Below are 19,904 nucleotides of genomic sequence, written 5' to 3'. Positions count from 1 at the left end.
ATCCTAATATTTAAAAGTACCACAGTCTTTAAAAATTCAAACTTAAAAATTCAGTCTTTTTAAAATACCTAGTCTCCTTTAAAATTGAAACACTTTTAAAATTAAATGTCTTTCATTTGTGGGCACATATAAAATTAAAATGTGTATATATTTTTTTCTTCTTTTTTTTTTTTTTAACTTTAAGAGGGAAGAACCATAGCCAGGTGCATTGGTGGCGCACACCTTTAATCCCAGTACTCGGGAGGCAGAGGCAGGCGGATTGCTGTGAGTTTGAGGCCAGCCTGGTCTACAGAGTGAGTCCAGGACAGCCAAGGCTACACAGAGAGACCCTGTCTCAACAAACAAAAACAAAACTAGAAAGGGTCAGGGTGAGGGATGGGGAGGAGCCAAAGCACAGTCACAGTCAAATCAAATCAAAACTAAACTCCAACTGTTAGTGAGCCACTGATGCCAGGATCCACTCCTGATCTTCTGGGCTCCTCCAAGGGGCTTGGGTCACCTCGCCAGCTCTGCCCTCTGCAGCACACACTGCTTGTCTTACAGGCTCAGGCTGGCTGGCTCCCCTTTAGCACTGCTACTGTACTTGCTAGTCACCCCACCCCAAGGCACTAACATGTCCAAATGGGCTGCACTCTCACCAGTAGCCTCTTTTCAGAGACTCCGCCCTGCCACACAGTTCCAAGTCTCAGCTGCTCTCCATGACTCATCCCTTTCTGTCTTCAAATCCAGTGCCACTTGGGTGGCTGACACCACCAAGTTAAGCTGCCAGTATAAGATACAGCCTTGGCCACCTCTGGAGCACGGCTTCTGTGTGCTGACGCTCAGGAAATGCTTCCCAGAACATTGATCACCACTGACTTCTCAGTTCCAGCTGGCCAGCATTATCCCATCATAGCAAAGTTTTCATTTTAGTGTTTCTTGTCTCTTGTTAATAAAAACCTATTCTTCTGCCTTAGCTAACCGGAACCCACCGATTATTTATTTTTTTTCAAGACAGGGTCTCTCTGTGTAGCCTTGGCTCTCTGGACTCGCATTGTGGGCCAGGCTGGCCTTGAACTCATAGTGATACCCTTGCGTCTGCCTTCCCAGTTACTGGGATTATAGGCTTGCACCACCATGCCCACAGAACCACAGATTCTTAAATCAAAATACACAAAATTGTTAAGCCCCAAAATGTCCCATAATTGTTAAGCGACTCTCGGCGTTCACTCTGGAACTTCACACACCAGGCCTCCTCGTCTATCCGCACTGCTCTTAACCTTATCTCCCACGTTCCTACTGAACAGTTCTCCAGGCTGTGAACACTCAGTAACAGCCTTTTCTACAGCTTGACTTTATGAGGTTCCCATCTCTCAAATGACTCTAGCTTGTGTCAAATTGACATAGCCAGTACATCTAGAGTCTGATTCTTCAGTGTGTGGGCTCCTAGAAGTTCCCATAACAACCCTTATATGTCCATGAGTGGTAGGACTCTACTTTTTTTTTCTGCTAGTCAAAGGAAGTGAGGAGCCCACAGGTATATAAAATCTCAAGAATCTTAGTTACCACCTTAACCACAGGGTCTCATCTTCATTCACCATAAAAGAACTCACCAAGAAAATTGTGCCTCCTTAGTCTGAGCTCCTGGTCCAGGAGCCATTTATGGTCACCGTGGTGATAACTGTCAGTGTACTCATGTCCTAACTCTGGCTACAAGGCTAAGGAGCGAAGCATCCTCTCTGCGTGACTGATAACCGTGTGGTTTGTGTGCTCTCTCCTCCGTTATACATGCTATAGTACCAGCAGCGTTGCGGACTCACTGGCCTCAGAGAGGAAACCCCCACAAGAAGGCACTCCACCCTCTCCACCCTCTCCACCCTCTCCACCCTCTGGGAGGTATGTCTCCTTTCTTTTTTCTTTTTTCTTTTTTTTTTTTAAGATTTATTTATTATTATGTACATGGTGTTTTGCCTGCATGTACACCTGCAGGCCAGGAGAGGGCACCAGATCACATTACAGATGGTTGTGAGCCACCATGTAGTTGCTGGGAATTGAACTCAGGACCTTTGAAAGAGCAGACGGTGCTCTTAACCGCTGAGCCATCTCTCCAGCCCCATGTCTCCTTTCTTGGCAGAGGTCTTTCAGCACTAAGGAAGATCTCCACCTGGGTCTTTTTCTTTGCTGCATTGAAGCTTTGAACCTGTTTGCAGAGCTGCTACCCAGTGGCACAGTGCATAAAGTAGTGCTGCTCTAATCAGGCTGTCACATTTTGCAACACGTGAGACCTATAAACTGAGATGAAGTGTAGACACAGAAGGTTTCTGAGGAAGGACATGTCAGTGTCTGAAAGAAAGCTCAAGGAGGCTCTTGTCACCTGAGTGCTGTGCACATCTGACTAGATGCCAAAAGAAAAGACAACTACACACTAGATTGGTATGTAAGGGAAAATGGTTTTTATCATCAAGAAGACAAAACTAAGGTCGCACAGTGGCCTGGAGCCATCCTGAAAGAAACCATAGGGTGGTCTTGAGAACAACAAAAAAAAGGGGGCTATTTTCAAATACTCACAATAGGAAAGAAAAGAGCCTCATTAAACAGTGAATCCACCCAGGTTACAGTGAGGAAAAGGAGGAGGAGTAAGTCCTAGGGAGTTAGTAGCAGCAATGCGTGCTGGAGCTGGACCACTGCAGGCTATGGCTACTTCACTGCCATGTGTCTTCTCATTTATCACGTGGTCTAACTCACTGAGCTTTATACTGGGAAGGAAGTTACCATGGAGCAAACCTTACCAGTGGGCTCCTTCCCCCTTAACACACAAACAAGTACAGGGACTTAAAAATACACAGGGTTACAGACGCCTCCTCCACCATGCCTGAAGAAGCAGGCGTGGTCAATCACCGATCGTCTGGTAAGTCATGCTATCAGACAATCTTACAGTCTGCTATATGCTACTTTAACAAAACACCCAAAGCTGGGCGTGGTGGTGCAGGCCTTTACTCCTAGGACTCCTAGGGAAGACAGGTGAATCTCTGGGAGTGTGAGGCCAACTTGGTCTATATAGCAAGTTCCAGACCACCTAGGGCTACACAATGAGACCCTGTCTTAAAAACAAACACACAAACAAAATATGCAAGGGTGAGCACTTTATAAAGACAAGAGGTCCATGGCCTTTGAAGTTCAAGAGCATGGACCTAACAGTTATTTATCAATGCTTAGGGATCTCATAGCAAATGATACCACACAGACTAGAAGACACATATTTGGAACAGTAGAATGCTAGTCTCCTTTTATTACAGTGCATCTTTATAGGAACTAGTCTGGTCCTATATGAACTAGATTATTTTCTTCCAAGGAAGCCCCTATAATGGCCTATTTACCTCCTGCTAGGCTCCAACTCTTAAAAATCTTACCACATGTCCTATTGCTATACTGAGGACAAAGCTTCGAACACATGAACCCTTGGGGAACACATTCAAGCTATGTATAAATCATAGAAAGTAGATTGGTGAGATGCCTGAGAATTTCTCAACTATATAGGATCAAGTGAAATCCATATTTTCTGATATATAAGATGACCCCCAACTTTAATTTTTCCAGTTAAAATATAGTTTGGAATATACTCACCATATAAGACTATCCCTCTTCCAATGCACACCCTGAGCAGCACACTTGGGCTGCAAACTCTATGTTTGTTGACAGTTGTCTTACATGCCTGAAATCATGGTATATCAATTTCCAGTAGCATGATAGATTAAATACCCTGGAGCTCTCACTCTTCATTATTCCAATACTAAATCCCAAATCTAACATTACTGATTAATCACTGGACTTGCCTACAGGACTGGGATTCTTTCCAAGGATAAATCCAGTCACTTGTGTACAAGTGTAGACACAAAAAGAAGGGAGGATTCTCAAGCAATTATGTCCAGAGAGTGAGCTCTGCTCCACCAGCAGAATGGCAGGGTGTCTTCGTTAGGGTTCTATTGCTTAAAGAGACACTATGATTATGACAACTCCTACAAGGTAACTATTTGATTGTGTCTGGCTTACAATTCAGAGGTTTAGTCCATTATCGTCATGGAGGGAAGCACGGCAGCATTCAGGCAGACATGGTGCTGGAGAAGGAGCTGAGAAAGCTTCTCCATCTGGATCCGCAGGCAGCAGGGAGAGAGAGTGACACCAGACCTGGCTTGAGCAGCTGAGACCTTAAAGCCCACCCTCAGGAGCATAGTGCCAAGTTTGAGAACCAGTTTGGCATAGGTGACGCTCCCAGTTATACAACACAGAACACTAGGGATCTGAGAATAGTGGCAAACCCGGGGCTACCTGCACCAAACCAGAAGATCTGCTGCATCATATGAGAAGCATGGGTGCCAGCCTGACTGCTTGGTTCTTGTTTCCATCTCCTAGACCAAGCGAAGGGCTCTGTACTTACTGCAGCCATGAGATCCAAGACTGCCCAAAGATTACCCTTGAACATCTCGGCATCTGTTGCCATGAGGATTGTTTTAAGGTAAGAAAGAGGGCTGAGTATTCTGAAGAGGACAACTCTGATGAAGTGAAGAGAAACTGGATTTCTGTGCACAGCTGTAAATAATCTCCAGGCTCAGTAGCGCGTTGAACTGAGGAGAGGAGTGTTGGCAGTTCCACATGGTTAACAACAGAATAGAGGCTGAGAAAAGGTGATCTGGGGACAGACTGTTCTTCACAGAGGGCCAGTACTGCAAAGGCCCCAGCACAGAAACACAGCTTTACTTGTTTTACTTACTTACTTTAGGCTTAACCTTGAAAACATACAGGAGGCTAAATAAGGCTTGTTCCTGTAAATTAATTATATTTGCACTTAGCATGACTGAGAGCATAGCTAGGAGCATTAACTTGCATGTGTTAATTAACTTTAGAGTCAGCAGCTTTTATAAGATTAGGATTTATAGCTTTATCCCTGTTAAGTTTGAGCCTTAAAATTTTTTGAGTTGAAGATTTAATTGAAGATCTTTTAGCATTAAAATAAAAGTTTAAGCCATAAGTGCAATAAGCTGTAGACCAAAATAAAGTCCATAGGGAGACTGGGAACTTTCCTGATCTTTTTCTTTTTATAGTGTACCACTACAGAGTATCAATTTTTCATATGATTCAGTTTATCCAAGTAGCTAAAGTTTAACAAAGTTAGTAAAAATAGAGGCTAGACATACATCTTCAATTCAGTTACTGGTAATCCAAGTAAACCTTAGGAATTTGTAAACCTTATTTATTAATCATACTTTATTCAGCAAACATATATTGTTCCTTATTTAAAATTATCTAGAAGCCTGGTGTTGAATACAGTTGACAAAGACATAAGTAGTTAAGCATACATGTCTAAGTCAGTTTCTTTATAATATTAGGAATTTATCATCATTCAAAAATTGATCCTAATCCAAGCTATTTTGGAGACCTGCTGTTGCCTTACTCTAAAAGGAGACATAATGCTAAACATATAGCTCAGTAGGACTAAGCAGTTTTGCAATAATTGCTTTAGATCTATTTTCTAGTAGTTGTATATTTTTAAACAAATGTTGAACAGTAAGCTGTAGCAAATTAAGATACCAATGCATACATTTTTCATTGTAAGCCTTTTGTTATAACTTTTTAGCTAAATTTTGTTACAGATTTTTAACCATACCCAATGAACTTACAAATCCTGACATAGTTTACAGTATAGTCTTGAGAGATTTCTTTTGAGAGTAGAGAGCAGAGAAATCATAAAGATGGGGAATTTTAAGAGTAGGAAGTAGAAAACCTTATAGATAAAAGCATCTGGAAGCATAGAGCAGAACAAGTTTAGATAGAAGATTTGGGGATCATTTGTTTGTGCAGTGAAAACAAAGTTGTTACCATATGAGAGAATTTGAAAACCTAATGTGTCAATCTTTGGCCATTGATTGATCCATACCAAGGCCAAGCTGTTTGCAGTAGACAATGAGGCTTTGATAAAAAAAAATCTCTAAGCCGGTCGTGGTGATGCACACCTTTAATCCCAGCACTCAGAAGGCAGAGGCAGGTGGATTGATGTTGAGTTTGAAGCCAGCCTGGTCTACAAAGTGAGTCTAGGACAGCCAGGGCTACACAGAGAAACCCTGTCTCAAACAAACAAACAAAAACAAAAAAGAAAAAAAATCTCTGAGTCTGAGAAGGAAGAGAGGAAAAGGCCCAAGAGAGTGTAAGGAAGCCAGAGGCTGAGGAGGGCATAAGGAGAGATAGGGCAGGTGGCTCTGAGGGTGATGAGGCCCAGGAAGGTATAGCGACGCTGTGGAAGTGCAGCTTCTAGAAGAGGCAGGAGACAAGGAAGACCCAGGAAGGAGCTGAGGATAAAGAGAGCAGAGGGGGTCAGTGTAGTGCTGACAAGAATTTCAATCCAAGGTGTCTCCAAGGGGAATGAGAGTTGTCAGAGAGAAATGTCCCAAGTCACAGAGGAGAGCTGTCCCTTTCTACTTGATAGGGGCTCAGAAGGGCAAGAGGAGCAGCTAGCACAGCAGCGCAGCTTTTGTGTTAGTAGTAGACACAGCAGGCAGCTCCAGGTGACTCTTAGCCAGTAGAGGAAGAGAGTAGTTAGAGCAGGTAAAGGAAAAAACTGCTGAGTGCTTTTGGGAAAAGAGAGGGGTAAGTGTCCTTAGTAAAGAGGTGCTCACATGGACATAGAGATAGAGAGATGCCCAGGTAAAGGCATCTCAGGAAAGCATAGGAGCTTCAGGAGCCAGAGAGACCAAGAGGCGTGATGAGTGCACAGGAGCAGAGAGACACTTACCGAAGTAGAGCAGGTGGAGGGAAGCTGTGGCTGAAGAGGTGGACGCTAGGATTTGGAGTATAATATGGTGGGTGGCATAAGCCAGCAGAAACAAATGATCTACACATACCCTAGGAAAGTCAGATCAGCAGCTTGATTCAGACAGGCCAACTCCCCTGGAAAAGAACTCATATGTGCCCATGGGTTTGGCACCAGATGAATGAAAAAAGATGATGTGGCTGCTTCTGGGTACAGCTGAGGAGAAGGTTTTATTGTAGATATGAGGGAGAAAACAGCAGAGGCATCTGGAATGGTCCAGATTGAACCAGGCCATGAGAGGAGAAGGGTGGGTGGGGCAGGGGGCAAGAGGGGAAGAGAAGAGAGAGGAGAGAGTGATGCTGAGAGAGGAACCAGGAGCCAAGAGAACTAAGGTGTGTAGCCACACTGGCTAGATTTTATAGGAAAAGAGAGGCCTGGGGAAGGGAAGGAAATCTCATGGCCTAGGGAGGTTTTGAGTAAGGGATGGAGGTGACAAGCTCTGAGAGGAACCAAGACTCTGTAGCAGGCACTAGGAGAGCACGGCTGCCAGGGTCTGCTCTGATATGTTAAGAGGCACCTCAGCGATTTGTCCTAACACACCTGAGGTGTTGCCTTAAGCTTTAGGGATTTTAACTCAAACCAAACTGGGACTTGTGGCTTTAGCACATTTTGAAAGGAATGTCAAAGGAATTTTACAGCTAGCTTGTATAATAAAGAAATTTTAGTACAGTCTTAATCATGACAGGTAAGTGTGAATCTAGCTTCCCAAGTGAAAGTGGCCTTTACACATGGCAATTTTTACTATCTTGGAAGGCAGCTATGCTCACCACTATACCACCAACGATGCACCCAATTTTTACCATCTTAACACAGGCCATTGTTGGGCCTTTTGATATAGAATCTCACTGTTAGGAGATAAAGAAATGAAGAGGCTAAATCAGAGAAAGATAAACATAGTTTCTCAGAATTTTGATATAACCTCTAAATTTTTAAATTAATTTAAATTCATTTTAGTGTCACTTTTGATATTATATATAGGTTTTATAACTCTTACTGTTAACAGTTTTATCAATGTTATAAGTTGTTTATAGACTGCCTATTTCTGATTTTAAATATATATATATTTAAATATATATCAGAGATTTTAATTAAGTGCTTAAAATAAGACAATCTGAGCAGGGACATAAGAGAAAGGGGGCGGGGAGTTGGTGGAAAGAGAGCAAGTGAGCAATATGTGATGGCATGTACTTTTTAAAGGATAACATTCCTCCCTTTTGTTTATTATCAAAGGTCAGGGAACAGGGAGGAGTGATGGTGAAGCAGGTTATGCTCTTTAGACTGCTTCCTGCTATCTGGGGCATCTACATCTTTGGGACCCAAGAAAATTGGAATGCTGGCCACATCCTGGAAGAGCAGGCTGTTTCACTCGCTGTTTAGGCTCTGTGAGACCATCTGGGGCTAGAGAATTGCAGGTCTATGAGGCTGGACCACCTAGGGCTAACTGTTTTGAAGCTGTCTGGGATGCATATTTTGAGGGAACACCTAAACCTGGAAGGATGTTAGAGCAGATATATATTGGGACAGAAGTTTAAACCCACTTTAAATGCTAAGTTTAAGGAGAAATTCTTTTCTTCATATGAAGAGAACTGAGAAGGCATCTGAAGCCTTGGTTGCTGCTGTTGAACTGGCAAAGCTATCACTAGCCTATTGTCAGTGCCATCAGAAATCGGGAAAGGATAAATTTCACCTGAATAAGCAGGAAGTACAGCCCAAGCAGCTTCTGAGACTTACTGGCTACCTGGACAAGCATCACCCTATGTTCCTCCATGGTCATTTGGTGCAGAGGTCCTAGGGCAGCATCAGTCTTCAACTGACAAGGAGATCTGTGAGAGAGAGAGAGAGAGAGAGAGAGAGAGAGAGAGAGAGAGAGAGAGAGAGAGAGAGGAGGGGAGAGAGGGGCAGCAGAGAGACAGAGAGAGACACAGAGACACAGAGACAGACAGAGACAGACTGCCTGATAGCAACATTGGATATCTTCCTCAGTTGCTGTTAATGCTATTTGAGAGCAGGAACAGGGTCTCTCAGTGAACCTGCAGTGGTCAGAGCCCCAGAAATCCTCTGCACCCAGCTTTTATATGAGTTCTAGAGAGCAAATGAACAGTAAGCGGTTTGCTGACTGATCCATCTTCCCAGTCCCTACCAGGTTACTTTTGTTGTTTTATTGTTTGTTTATCTTGCTTTATAGATCAGGTTTATACCCACTCGCAATGTCTTTGTATCTCCTTGGAGGTCAGGATGTGCTGTCAGCTCACAGTATCCGCTTTGACTGCTGACCTCCACTTTGCTTTCTCTGTTAGTGTGGGATTTGCAATAAACCAATGGGTGATCTCCTAGACCAGATCTTCATTCACCGTGACACCATCCACTGTGGGAAATGCTATGAGAAGCTCTTCTAGGTGAGTGCGGGAAGCCCATAGGATAAGCAGCTGAGAGCCCCACTAAACTAAAGAAACAAGACAAAAATTTGCCCTGGTGTGGACCGGGATTTTACTTCAGGACCCTGCTATGCTTCTCAACCATCCAATCAGAGGATCCCAAGTCTTTGTCCTGTGCCCTATGCTACTTCGAGATCTTAAGTGATGTACACAAAACCCCTCCCTAGGGACACTTTCCAAGTTGCTAGAGTCCTAATATCTTCCCATAAAGAACTACCTCTCCCATCTGGAACCTTTAACCCTATGAACCTCATCTCAGGTCTCTGATTCGAGTATTGGGCTCTCCACCATATCCCTTTGGACTACTTCCAGCACTGCTTGTATAGCTTTAGATTTAGATTTAATAAGCAAGATGCTGACTAAAGCAGCCTCGGGGCCATTCGCCAGTGTCTGACCACATCTTTTCCCTCTCCAGCTACACAAAGGTTGCCTTCCCTCCAGGAAATGCATTTGTGTTAGACTTAGGCTCACAGGCACTGTTAACAGTTACCCCAAGAGACCCTGATAGTCAGGTATTAGATGCTTACGTTCAGTCTTATTGCTACTTTTATTTTCTTTTGGCTCCTCCAGGCTGAACAGAAGCTGACAAGCCCCAGGCGTATTTGGCTGTGCAGTTGTCCCAAACTGTTGGCTCCCCTTCCCTTGCACCCTCCTTGGTATCACTGTACTTCTGCCCAGCCCACCTGGTTCTGGAGTAACACACATGTAAGACTGTATCTCAATGATGTTATAATCACTTGTGTGTAGCCTTTTATGCCTTAGAAAATACTTCAAATCCGTATCTCTGCCCAGGCTTGACATGTTGCTCCCAGGAAGAACAACTACACTTTGACTTCTCTAAGACATGTTGGCTGTCTAAACAGGGTAAATGACCTGGGCACAAGCACAGGCATCACTGTATGACACTTTCTGAAGCTTCTGAGGGGCCACGCCAAAAATTATTGACGATCCCTGGTAGGGAAATTACAGGCACTGAATACTAAGGGCTGGCAATAGGTTAATGTTTAGCTTGTCTATTCACTATGTATGTATATATGTGTGTGTTTTAAATTTCTTACAGAATTTTTAAAATAGTTCATTATTTTTTATTGAATTATGTAGCAGATTTAAATTACCTCCTCCTGTTCTCCTTTGAGTTTTTCCTGTCAGTATGTCAGCGCATACTGGAAATTTTACCTAGGTTTAAATTTGATAAGATACATTAGGAGGCTCCTAACCTAAGAGCCATCTGTGTCTCTTTGAACTTTGATAGCTGGTTCAAGTCTTTATCCTCAGTATTCCTGGACTTTACATAGAAATTCTCTGAACTGCTTTTAGTGTATGTAAATCTCAGAGCACAGAAGAAAACAGATGCAGTTTCTTGAGACCTCACTATGCACCTGCACTGCCACAAAACAGTGGTTTTAATCTCATTTGAGAAGTGGGGAGAATCTTGTGGAACCACTGTTCTCTCTGAAGCCTGCACTCTCTCTAGAAGCAATAACCATAGTGACACTGAGCACGTCGTGCCAGGCACAGTGTGTGTGTGGGGTCACTATTCCTACCATGGAATACTTCCCTGAGTCAGTAGTAGAAACGGTAACCGTGTGACCTTTGCCCCATCTCTGGGCTTCTTGAAGTGCTACAGTAATCTAAGTGGCCCCTTTCCCTCTCCCCCACACAGAACAAGGTTGGCTCGCGCATCTTCTCAAAGAAAAGCTTGCCAGCCAGCAGAAGGTGCACTAGGTTTTGCCCTGAGCACACAGCTTTCCACGATCGCTTTTTCTCAGCCCTCAGTTTCTAGGTTCCCAGGTACTCAAAACACCGAAAGCTGATGTCTGGCAGAGCAGGGGCAGGCTCATCCCTGCAGTTTGCCAATATGCTGCTCTGCTTTGACTTCACTGTGATGCCTTTAGGCCCAGCATTATACTGTAAGCTTCTTGAAGAGAAAAACAGCCCTCAAAACCTGGGGATGCAAAATAGAGGCCTTTTTTGGATTTGCTTCTTTCTTCAGACTCTGAGCCCTAGACACATTTGAGTGTGGGCTTGTTCTTCCTACCAGGTAATCAAAGAAGAACATTCTATTTATTTGAATATTTATCTGTTATGTGTACTCTAAAGTGGAGGAGTATAAAATGCCACCTCCCATACTAAGTAGGAGCTAGGCTTTCTCAAGTCTAGCTTTAGCATGGAACTTGGTAGATGGTGGGCAACGACATATGGAGGCCAAATGAATTAGCAAGAGAAAACTAAGCACTCCCTTGGTTAGAGGTACTACCTAGGAGTTTCAGTGCAGACCCCATAGATGGGGTGCAATGTAAAGAGGCCCAAGATATGTTTTCCCTACCTTAAGGATATACCCTGCCATTTAAGGTGATTTAGAAATATGGGAGATACAAAACAAAACAAAACAAAACAAAACAAAAACCCAGCTTGCAAGGTTAGTATTGATTTGAATCCAAAACAGCGCCTTTATGTCTTAGACTCAAAATTCTGCAGTTAACAAGGGATGGTTTTGTATTATTCTATTTCTTTTTAATTGTTTAGTATTTCTAATTATACTTGCTTAATCCACATTAATGTACACAAATTATAATAAATGTTAGGATATAGCATACCAGCATTATGATTCCTTTTTTTAAAAAAGATTTTTGTGTATGTTTGCATTTAAATATAATAACTTGGAGATTTTAAGCACGTGACTTACCAGAATCCATTCTTGCTACAAAACACAGCTGGACTGGGTGGCTCATGCCCTAGCACTCAGGAGACCCAGAAGCAAAGATTGCCAAAAGTTTGGGAGATAAGTTACTTGAGTTGACAGGCTGCAGCCTGATCTCTGATGTAATCCTGACATACCGAAGAAGGAAAGAATTGTCATCTCCTTATTTTGTTTTGCTTACTTAGTATGAGCCTGTCTCAAATAAAACAAAACAAGGAGATGCCATGTGGCTTTAGTATGAATTTATTATACACAGGCTATCTTCTTGCCTCTCTAGTGCTATCAGAGAGCCCTCGTGCCCCAACAAGAACATCATGCTCAACAACCCTGTTCCAATAGTAACCATTAAGGATCTTAGGTGTGTGATCTGGATTTTAAGTTAAGGGTGGTTTCCTAAGGGAAGTGACCTTCGTGTTGTATACCTAAAGGAGAAGAATTGCTCATTCATTACTATTTCCTAAGCACACACTATAGATGATATTGGGCCATGAGAGAGTGAGTGATGCATGAATCTGTAAAAGCGAAAGCCAGAATTGAAGGGAAGCAGGCCCTGCCTCCTGATACCTTCTTCCAACTTTATTGTTCAAGTCAGAACCCAGCAGCCTTACTAACACTGGCTCACAAGCTCTGCAGAGATACATATGACAGTCACACTTAGTAACACACTCACATTTACATTCATTGGCATACGAATAACACATTGAACACACTGGACCCTCACTGAGTTCAGTCTCATGCTGACACACCCATTGTCACAAACATAAAATGACATGATCACGCTCACCTTCATTGACACATTCACAGACACTCATATTCCCAACATTCTAAAAGATGATACTTCCCACACCCAGTGACTCACATACACACCTGCTGTTCACTGGCCAATGCTCACTCAGCCAGAAATGTACACTAACACATACACACATGAATGCATGCACACACCTTCTATGTGGAGGGATCATCACATACACACCCCCACCAAGGGAAAGGAAGAATGCTAAGACAGGCTGTCTAGAATAAGTCCCTTCTTCCCCCTTTTCCTGTAACACCCAAGTCTGCCAAGCACCCTGTCCAACCAGTCCTCAAGTACCCTTCAGTGGAGACAAGTGCTGGCCCTACCCACAGTCAGGAGGTAAAATGAAAAGGCTGAGTGGAAAACCACCATATTCTGAGCTAGATACAGCATCTATGGGGGCATCACACCCTGGAGCCTGCCTTCTGCACTGCATCCTCCCTCTTGCGTGTATTTCTACTTCTGCCAAGTGCCCTGGGAAGCCAGCCAGCCATTGTACCCCATATCCATTGGCTACCAGTAGCCTGGTTCCTACCCATACAGGAGACCAGTGTAGTCCATCATGGTTTCTGACCTGAATATATGCCACTGTCAACTGAGCCACACTGCTGCCCTCCAGTTCACTCCCAGCAGACACAGGACACAGCTGTAACATTCATAAAATTTACTCAAGAAAAACTTGTACAACCATTAGAAAGGGATAACACAAAATTTCAGTGGTCACTAGAAACCATAGGCCCTGCCCACATGGGGACCTTCTGCTATAATATACTGTCCTATATGCTGTAGATCAGTCTCTTGTCAAGATGGTGCGCTCTGATGATGCCCACTTGGGAGTCACCCACTGCAGGGTGCTTCTGCCTTAGAGCACGTACAGACCAGTCTGAGGGAATTAGAGAACATAGCACGCAACACCCCACCACCCATAGAAAACAGCCACAAGTAATAACAGGCCTGCAATGTCACAGCACATTCCCATGTTCATGAGGGGGGAAGGGACTCACTGGACAGCTGGGCCATTCTGAGGTTAACAGGTAAGGAGGCAGGGGCTCCAGAGCAGGGAGTAGCCTGCTTCAGGGTGACAATGGGGAAGGGGAAGGGGAGGGGGCATCCGTGCTGGGAGAGCCAGTCAGTCAGCAGAATCCTTGAGATGGCCTCTTCTGTGATGTCCATCTGTTTGGTATGAGGGGGAGGGGGAGCACATGGAGGAGGGCGTCTTGGCACCACCACCACCACCACCACCAGGCCACCCTTCCAGGTCAGCAGGGTCTGGGGCCAGCCTTGGCAGCTGCCTGTGCACTTGTATTCACCAGGCTCCCCCCCCCCCGCCCCGCCCCCGCCCCCTCCCGCTGCTCTCTGGAATTCTCCAGTAGCCCTGGACAAAAGAGAGCAGAACAAACTGCTGCCCCCCAGCCCTGCACCCCGAGTCTTCCTCCTGCAGCTCTTCCACCTCCTGTTCCCACAAAATCTGCCCTGCACCTTCGCAGGCTCTCAGGACAGATGGGGCCACTAACCCTATGATGCCAGGTGCCCCAGCCTGGGGCTCTTCTTGGGCACTGGTGTCTGCCCCCCACCCCTTCACAGTCCTGTCAGGCTGCCAAGAGGGACACTGCCTTGGGTTGGCACTGGCCTCCCAGGTCCTTTGGGTCCAGAGACCCAGGGGCTTCACCCAGTAGGGGGGGTGGGGGTTACTCACAAAAGGATTCAAGGGTGCTGCCCTCATGGGGCTCCCCTAGAGCAGTGTAGATGATCCTGAGGACAGGCTGGATCTTGCGGACTCCTCTCCTGGGCACTGTCTCACTGCCTTGCTGCACTTGCTCCCAGGCACTGGTTTCCCCCGGCCAAGAGGACCCCGTGGCATCTTCTTCCATGTCTTGTGCTGCTTTAGTGCCAGTGGGCATCCTTTGTCTAGGGCCCCCAGCATTACCATCGTTATCCTCACTACTGTCCCAAGTGGATTCTGAATCCTCCTCTAGTCTGGTTACAGTATCTTCCCATTCCTGTCTCTGGCATTCCCCACGGGCCTGGGATTTGGTAGTCACTTGGCTAGATGAAGCTTGTTCCTGCCTGTTAAAATCATTTCTAGCTAGCAGCAAGCTGGGGCCCTGGCACTCTTCTGCATCACTCATGTCCCCTGCCATTTGTCTGGGCTGCCACATTATTTGGTCAAGGTATCTTTCTTGCCAGCCAGAGGAAGGAATTCTTGGGTATCTTGAGCCTATATGTTCCTGGGGTTGGGGTGGCTCATAATCCCAGCCCCTCTCTAGTTTTCCGACTCCTGTGCTACCACCTGGGGGCTCTGCTCATCAGACTCATTTTCAGCCTTGATATCTGACTCTTTCATATACCCCTCTTCCCCAGCACTGTGTCTCCTTAGCAGTCGCCTCCGCTTCACTGGTGTCATCTCCTCTCCTGTAGTCTGGGTGCTGACCTCCCTAAAAATGCCTGCCTGGGTGACACCCTGATATGCTGCTATACTGGCTGCTACTGCTGCCTTTTCTTCCTGATTCTCCTGTTCCTTTATCACTACCCTGGTGGCCTCCCATTCCTCCTCATCTCGAGTAAGTTTAATTAACTCCAGAAAAGTGGGTGGGTACCCTCGCTGATCTAAGAGGGCCAGCTTGCTCCGCAGACCAGGAGTCATGGAAACCTGAGATAAGACATGCTTGAGTCTAATTGAGTCTGCACTCTGGTCTGAAAATGGGCTCTGCCGCACTGCTCTCTGCAGCAGGGGCTCTAGGCGCAGCAAGTAATCAGAGATCTTCTCTGTAGGTTTCTGAGAAGACAGAAGGAAGCTGGACTGGAAGACCTTATAGTCCTCTTTACCCCCAAAGACCTGCTTTAGGCCTTTTAAGCACTGCTCAGCAGTTAGAGAGACATTGCCAGCCCACAGTGCCTGAATAATTGACAGGGCATAACCACGCAGGCTCTCTAGAAGAAGTTGCTTCTTCTGCATCTCAGATAACTGCCATACCTGCATCATCTCAGTGATCTCCCTTAACCAGGTTTCAAAGGTCTCCTCTCCTGGGCCTGGAAAGGGACTACCAGAAAACACTTTCAGTTTTCGGTAACACAGAGAGTTTGAGCCTTCTACTTTGGTTTGGCATAAATTCCTTAGCTCCATGCTCACTGCAGGGGAAATGTTACCCAGGACTCTGATAAGATCTGCTGTTCTCCGTCCTTCCTCTCTCAGAAAGCAGATCAGCTTATTGACAAACTCATCATCTGGGCTACGGGGTTTGACTACCACTTCCCAGGCCCCACCCTCTACTTCTATATGAGTGGGCATCATAGTATAATTGACAGTATCACTCAGTTCAATTAAGACTGCTTTAGCTTTGTCTTCTCTCCTAAACATCCTGCCTATCACCTTGTGTGCACACAATGGAGGTAAGCCTTCTTTCAGAGCATCCGTTATCTGAGCCTCTGTGTACTGCACAGGGATGCCCACAATGAGCACAGCCTTCCTGGGGTCCAAGTCCATCCCCTTACACCAGTCATCTAATAGAGGCACAGCCATTGTTCCCACCCTCTAGGAACAGACCCAACACTAGGGTGTATTAGGTCAGAATTTTCCTAAGACTCAAAGATTAATAAGCCAATGCCATGTAGAAAGGCAGTGATGTCCTGGTTCCCATAGCCTGAAATGCAAATGAAGTCGAGGTTAGGTAATACTCCTGTCACCTTTCCTCCTCCCAGATTTTCAGCCTTCCTTCCCAGGCTCTTACAATCACAGAAAGCTCCGTGAAACTCACTGGACCCTGCTGACCTGCTGCAGCAAACTCCTTGGAAGTCCAGAGACACTACTGTGTATTCTGCAAGTACCTGTGTGGGAAATGCCAATGTTAAGAGGCAAAGACCAATGCCCAGAGACACTGGAAAAGCCCCAGCCACTTGGGGATATATTGGATTCAGCGCACTCCTTGCTGAGTCCAAGACTGTCAGCACATAGGAAACTCTCCTCTTCCTAAAGAAATACTCAGCACAGGAGAAAGATGACTGGAGCTCAGTGGATGTGATGAGAGAGCTGGGTGCAAAGAATGTGTGACAATCTAAACATTGCCATGGACATAAGAATGATGTGGCTCTGGGTTACCATACCACATAGTGCCATGTGATAAGGTTATTTAAGGCTCTTGAACAACAATAGGTGATGTCATGGGTCTTCAACCATTGAAGTATCTTAGCAACAAGATGGTGGTGGTGACAGGTATGGGGGAGGGCAATCAGAGACTGAAGACTGGGTGTGGACTAGGGATGGCCCCACCCTGCAGTCCATGAACCTTGGTAGGAAACCCCTTCACCTGCTCACCTTGCCGTTTGCTGTGCAGTGCCCCACTGACGGGTGGATACAGCAACTATCCTGGCACCGGCGCTTGCTGCTGGCAGACTTCCGGCTCTATTCAGCCAGCTGGTGCACAGGTGCTGCTTCCTGCCCACTGATCTGTGCAAGGTGAGGCAGAGGGATATTTAATATGGTTAGTCCTGAATGTCCCTGCCTGTGCAGGCTGTGCTAATTCCGAGTCTGCACACCAAGCCTGACCTTGAAGTAGGCTGGGCTAGTCTCTCACTTTTGAAGCCTGCAGTAGATACATTTTTGTATTTGGGAGGAGGGGGTTGGGTTTTCCACACAGGTTTTCTCTGTGTAGCCCTGGCTGTCCTAGAACTCACTCTCTAGACCAGGCTGGCCTTGAACTCTCGGAGATCCATCTGCCTCTGTCTTCCCCAAGTGCTGGGATTACAGGCATGTGCCACCAAGCACCTTTTTAAAAAAATTCCTAGGATTACAGGCGTGCACCACAAAGCACCTAAAAAAATTGGTGGCACACACCTTTAATCCCAGCACTCGGGAGGGAAGGCAGAGGCAAGCAGATCGCTGTGAGTTCGAGGCAAGCCTGGACTACAAAGTGAGTCCAGGACAGCCAAGGCTACACAGAGAAACCCTGTTTCAGAAAAAAAAAAAAGTTCTTGCGGGGCACAGTGGTATAGGCCTTTAATCCCAGCACTCAGGAGGCAGAGGCAGGCAGATCGCTTTGAGTTCGAGGCCAGCCTGGTGTACAGAGTGAATTCCAGGACAGCCAAGGCTACACAGAGAGATCCTGTCTCAAAAAAAAAACCCAACAACAACAAAAAACCAGCAACAAAAAACCAAAACAACAACAAAAAAACCAAAAAAAAAAAAAAAAGCCAAAACCAAACAAACGAAAAAAAAAAACCCAACCAACCAACCAAAAAAACCCCGCCCCTTCCAAGGTTTTGACCAACTGCTCCACTAGGGCACTGTTGAGACAGTCTTCACTGACCCCACTTACCACAAAGTATCACTATTCCCAGAACACGCCCCTATCCAACACTATCCTGGTTCCCGCGCCGCCAACTGCCCTAAGCTCCGCCCCTTCACTGTTCCAGCGCCATTTTGGACCACCCACCTTTCCTCAGACTCAGTCTCTGACCTATCTCAACTCCGGCACCTCTCAACTGTCCCGCGCAGCAGCACCTTCCAAAGGACAGTCCCAGACTGCACAGCCTTCTCTGTTCCAGCTCTGAACCAGGCCCAGCCCCATCCTAGCGACAACCCAAAGTCACTCTAAATACCGGACTGACTTATGCTTAAATTCCCATACCTCGACCTCATCTAAAACCCAAACAAGTCCAGTGGGTTCAGGAAGATCACCTTAACCCCAAAATTTGAGACCAACCTGTGCAACATGGAAATACTATCTCACAATGACAAAACAACCAGAAAACAAATAATCCATTTTGCTTCCCACAAATGTCCTCCGCTCTTCAAATCCTTTACCTCACATTCTCAAGAAGGGAAGCAAACAGAAGGCCACAAAAGGAAAGGACACAAATACAACGGGTGATGTCTAGAAGTGGCAGAAACCCCTAAGGTGCCAGAGGGAGGGCAGCACCATACCTGATAAAGAGGCCTCCCAGTCAGAACTCCGGGAGGCATGGCGGCCGCGTACGCTGCAAGACAAAATGGGCGCCAAGCCCGGGCCGGAAGACCTTATATACGCCACCCCCGCCTACCCCGCCGACCCCGCCTACCCCGCCAACCCCGCCCACCTCGTACAGTTACGCACGACCCTTTTGAGGCTGTGCCCTCCCCCCACTACTAGGCGGAAGATCCTGTTGCCTCAGCCAATCCTGTCGGTCCTATAGGGATCAAGTGGGAGGGACATACAATTTGAACAGAGTGGCAGGAAGTGTGGATCAAAGTTTGTTTTAGTAGAGACCACCAAGCATGATACGTGTCGTGCTAGTCCTGTTTCATACGTCTGTGGCTCATTGGCTACTAGCTGTGACGTGATGTTACTCGTATTTCTATATTCAAATAGTGAATTCGGTGGGTCTAACCATCTAAACTTACAGGCTAAGCACAAAGTATGTGTCTGGCACAACTAGCAAAACATAGTGCCCGGCACAAAATACAAGCCCCGCAGACACTTAACTGAAACTTATATATGCCCTGTTTAATTTTTGTTAGCCTCTGCTCTCGAGTTGGAAGGACACTATTACAAAAGTTTCTTGCATTTCTCCAGCGAACAAAACTTTTCTAGCTTTACCAAAACATAAAATGTATCAAAAGATTTCACTTTCTGGACTTAGAGGCAGTGCCTGTAATCTCAGCATTCACTTAGTAGGAGGCAGAAGCAGGAGAAACATCAGTGGGGGGCTTTTTTTGAGTTTCAGAACCTTTTAACCCTTTCTTTCTTAGTCTCGTGTCACTCTCACTCTCTTGCCCTCACTCACTCTTGCTCATTCTCACTCTCGTTCTCATTCTCTTTTGATCTCTTTGCTCTCACTCTCACTCAGTCTCCCCCTCCCTCCCTCCTTCCTTCCCTCCCTCCCTTCCTCCCTTCTTTCCTTCCTTCCTCCCTCCCTTCCTTCCTTATTTCTATTCACTTAAGTCTCTAGATTTCCTGGACACAAATTGCACCCCCCCCCCGAGTACTTTAAATACTTTCCACTCCTTCCTAAGGACAGCTTTTCCTACAGTGGAAAGACTCAAATGTTTGCCCAGGAGCGCCAAAATGCTGGCAAAGAAGGTCATGAGTAGAACACAGACAACATTCAACAAGGTGTATGTTTCAGGCTTTTGGTGGCAGAATAGATTTGTTTCACTTT

General features: G+C 45.7%; 2 protein-coding genes across 8 annotated transcripts in view; one reads left to right on the top strand and one right to left on the bottom strand.

Moving 5' to 3' along the window:
* ZNF185 (zinc finger protein 185 with LIM domain) overlaps positions 1-11,870 on the top strand; it is a 46,178-nt gene extending 34,308 nt beyond the window's left edge. For all 6 annotated transcript variants that reach the window (XM_084790964.1, XM_084790965.1, XM_084790966.1 and 3 more), the window contains 4 exons: positions 1,777-1,875; positions 4,390-4,492; positions 9,139-9,237; positions 9,847-11,870. In XM_084790964.1, the coding sequence (XP_084647090.1) occupies positions 1,777-1,875; positions 4,390-4,492; positions 9,139-9,237 (301 nt within the window). In that variant the 3' untranslated portion in view covers positions 9,847-11,870. The remainder of the gene's footprint in view (positions 1-1,776; positions 1,876-4,389; positions 4,493-9,138; positions 9,238-9,846) is intronic.
* Positions 11,871-13,419: 1,549 nt separating this feature from the next.
* On the bottom strand, positions 13,420-18,829 carry PNMA5 (PNMA family member 5). 2 transcript variants are annotated; one of them, XM_084789931.1, is made up of 5 exons: positions 18,691-18,829; positions 17,083-17,214; positions 16,499-16,595; positions 14,467-16,411; positions 13,420-13,943 (listed from the first exon to the last, which is right to left on the bottom strand). In XM_084789931.1, exon 4 carries the CDS (start codon positions 16,288-16,290, stop codon positions 15,034-15,036), a length of 1,257 nt encoding a protein of 418 aa, XP_084646057.1. In that variant the 5' UTR covers positions 16,291-16,411; positions 16,499-16,595; positions 17,083-17,214; positions 18,691-18,829; the 3' UTR covers positions 13,420-13,943; positions 14,467-15,033. The 2 variants fall into 2 exon arrangements, with proteins under 2 accessions (XP_084646057.1, XP_084646058.1); XM_084789932.1 differs by having other exon boundaries at positions 16,540-16,595.
* Between the last annotated feature and the right edge of the window lie 1,075 nt (positions 18,830-19,904).

The sequence above is a fragment of the Acomys minous genome, assembly GCF_964271855.1.
Source record: "Acomys minous genome assembly, chromosome: 7".
Lineage (NCBI taxonomy): Eukaryota > Metazoa > Chordata > Mammalia > Rodentia > Muridae > Acomys > Acomys minous.
The sequence above is the reverse complement of the archived record's forward strand: the minus strand, read 5'-3'. Positions and strand labels throughout refer to the sequence as shown.

Excerpts from the sequence above, each read along its gene's own strand:
- PNMA5 (XM_084789931.1), bottom strand. The coding sequence starts at position 16,290 with ATGGCTGTGCCTCTATTAGATGACTGGTGTAAGGGGATGGACTTGGAC.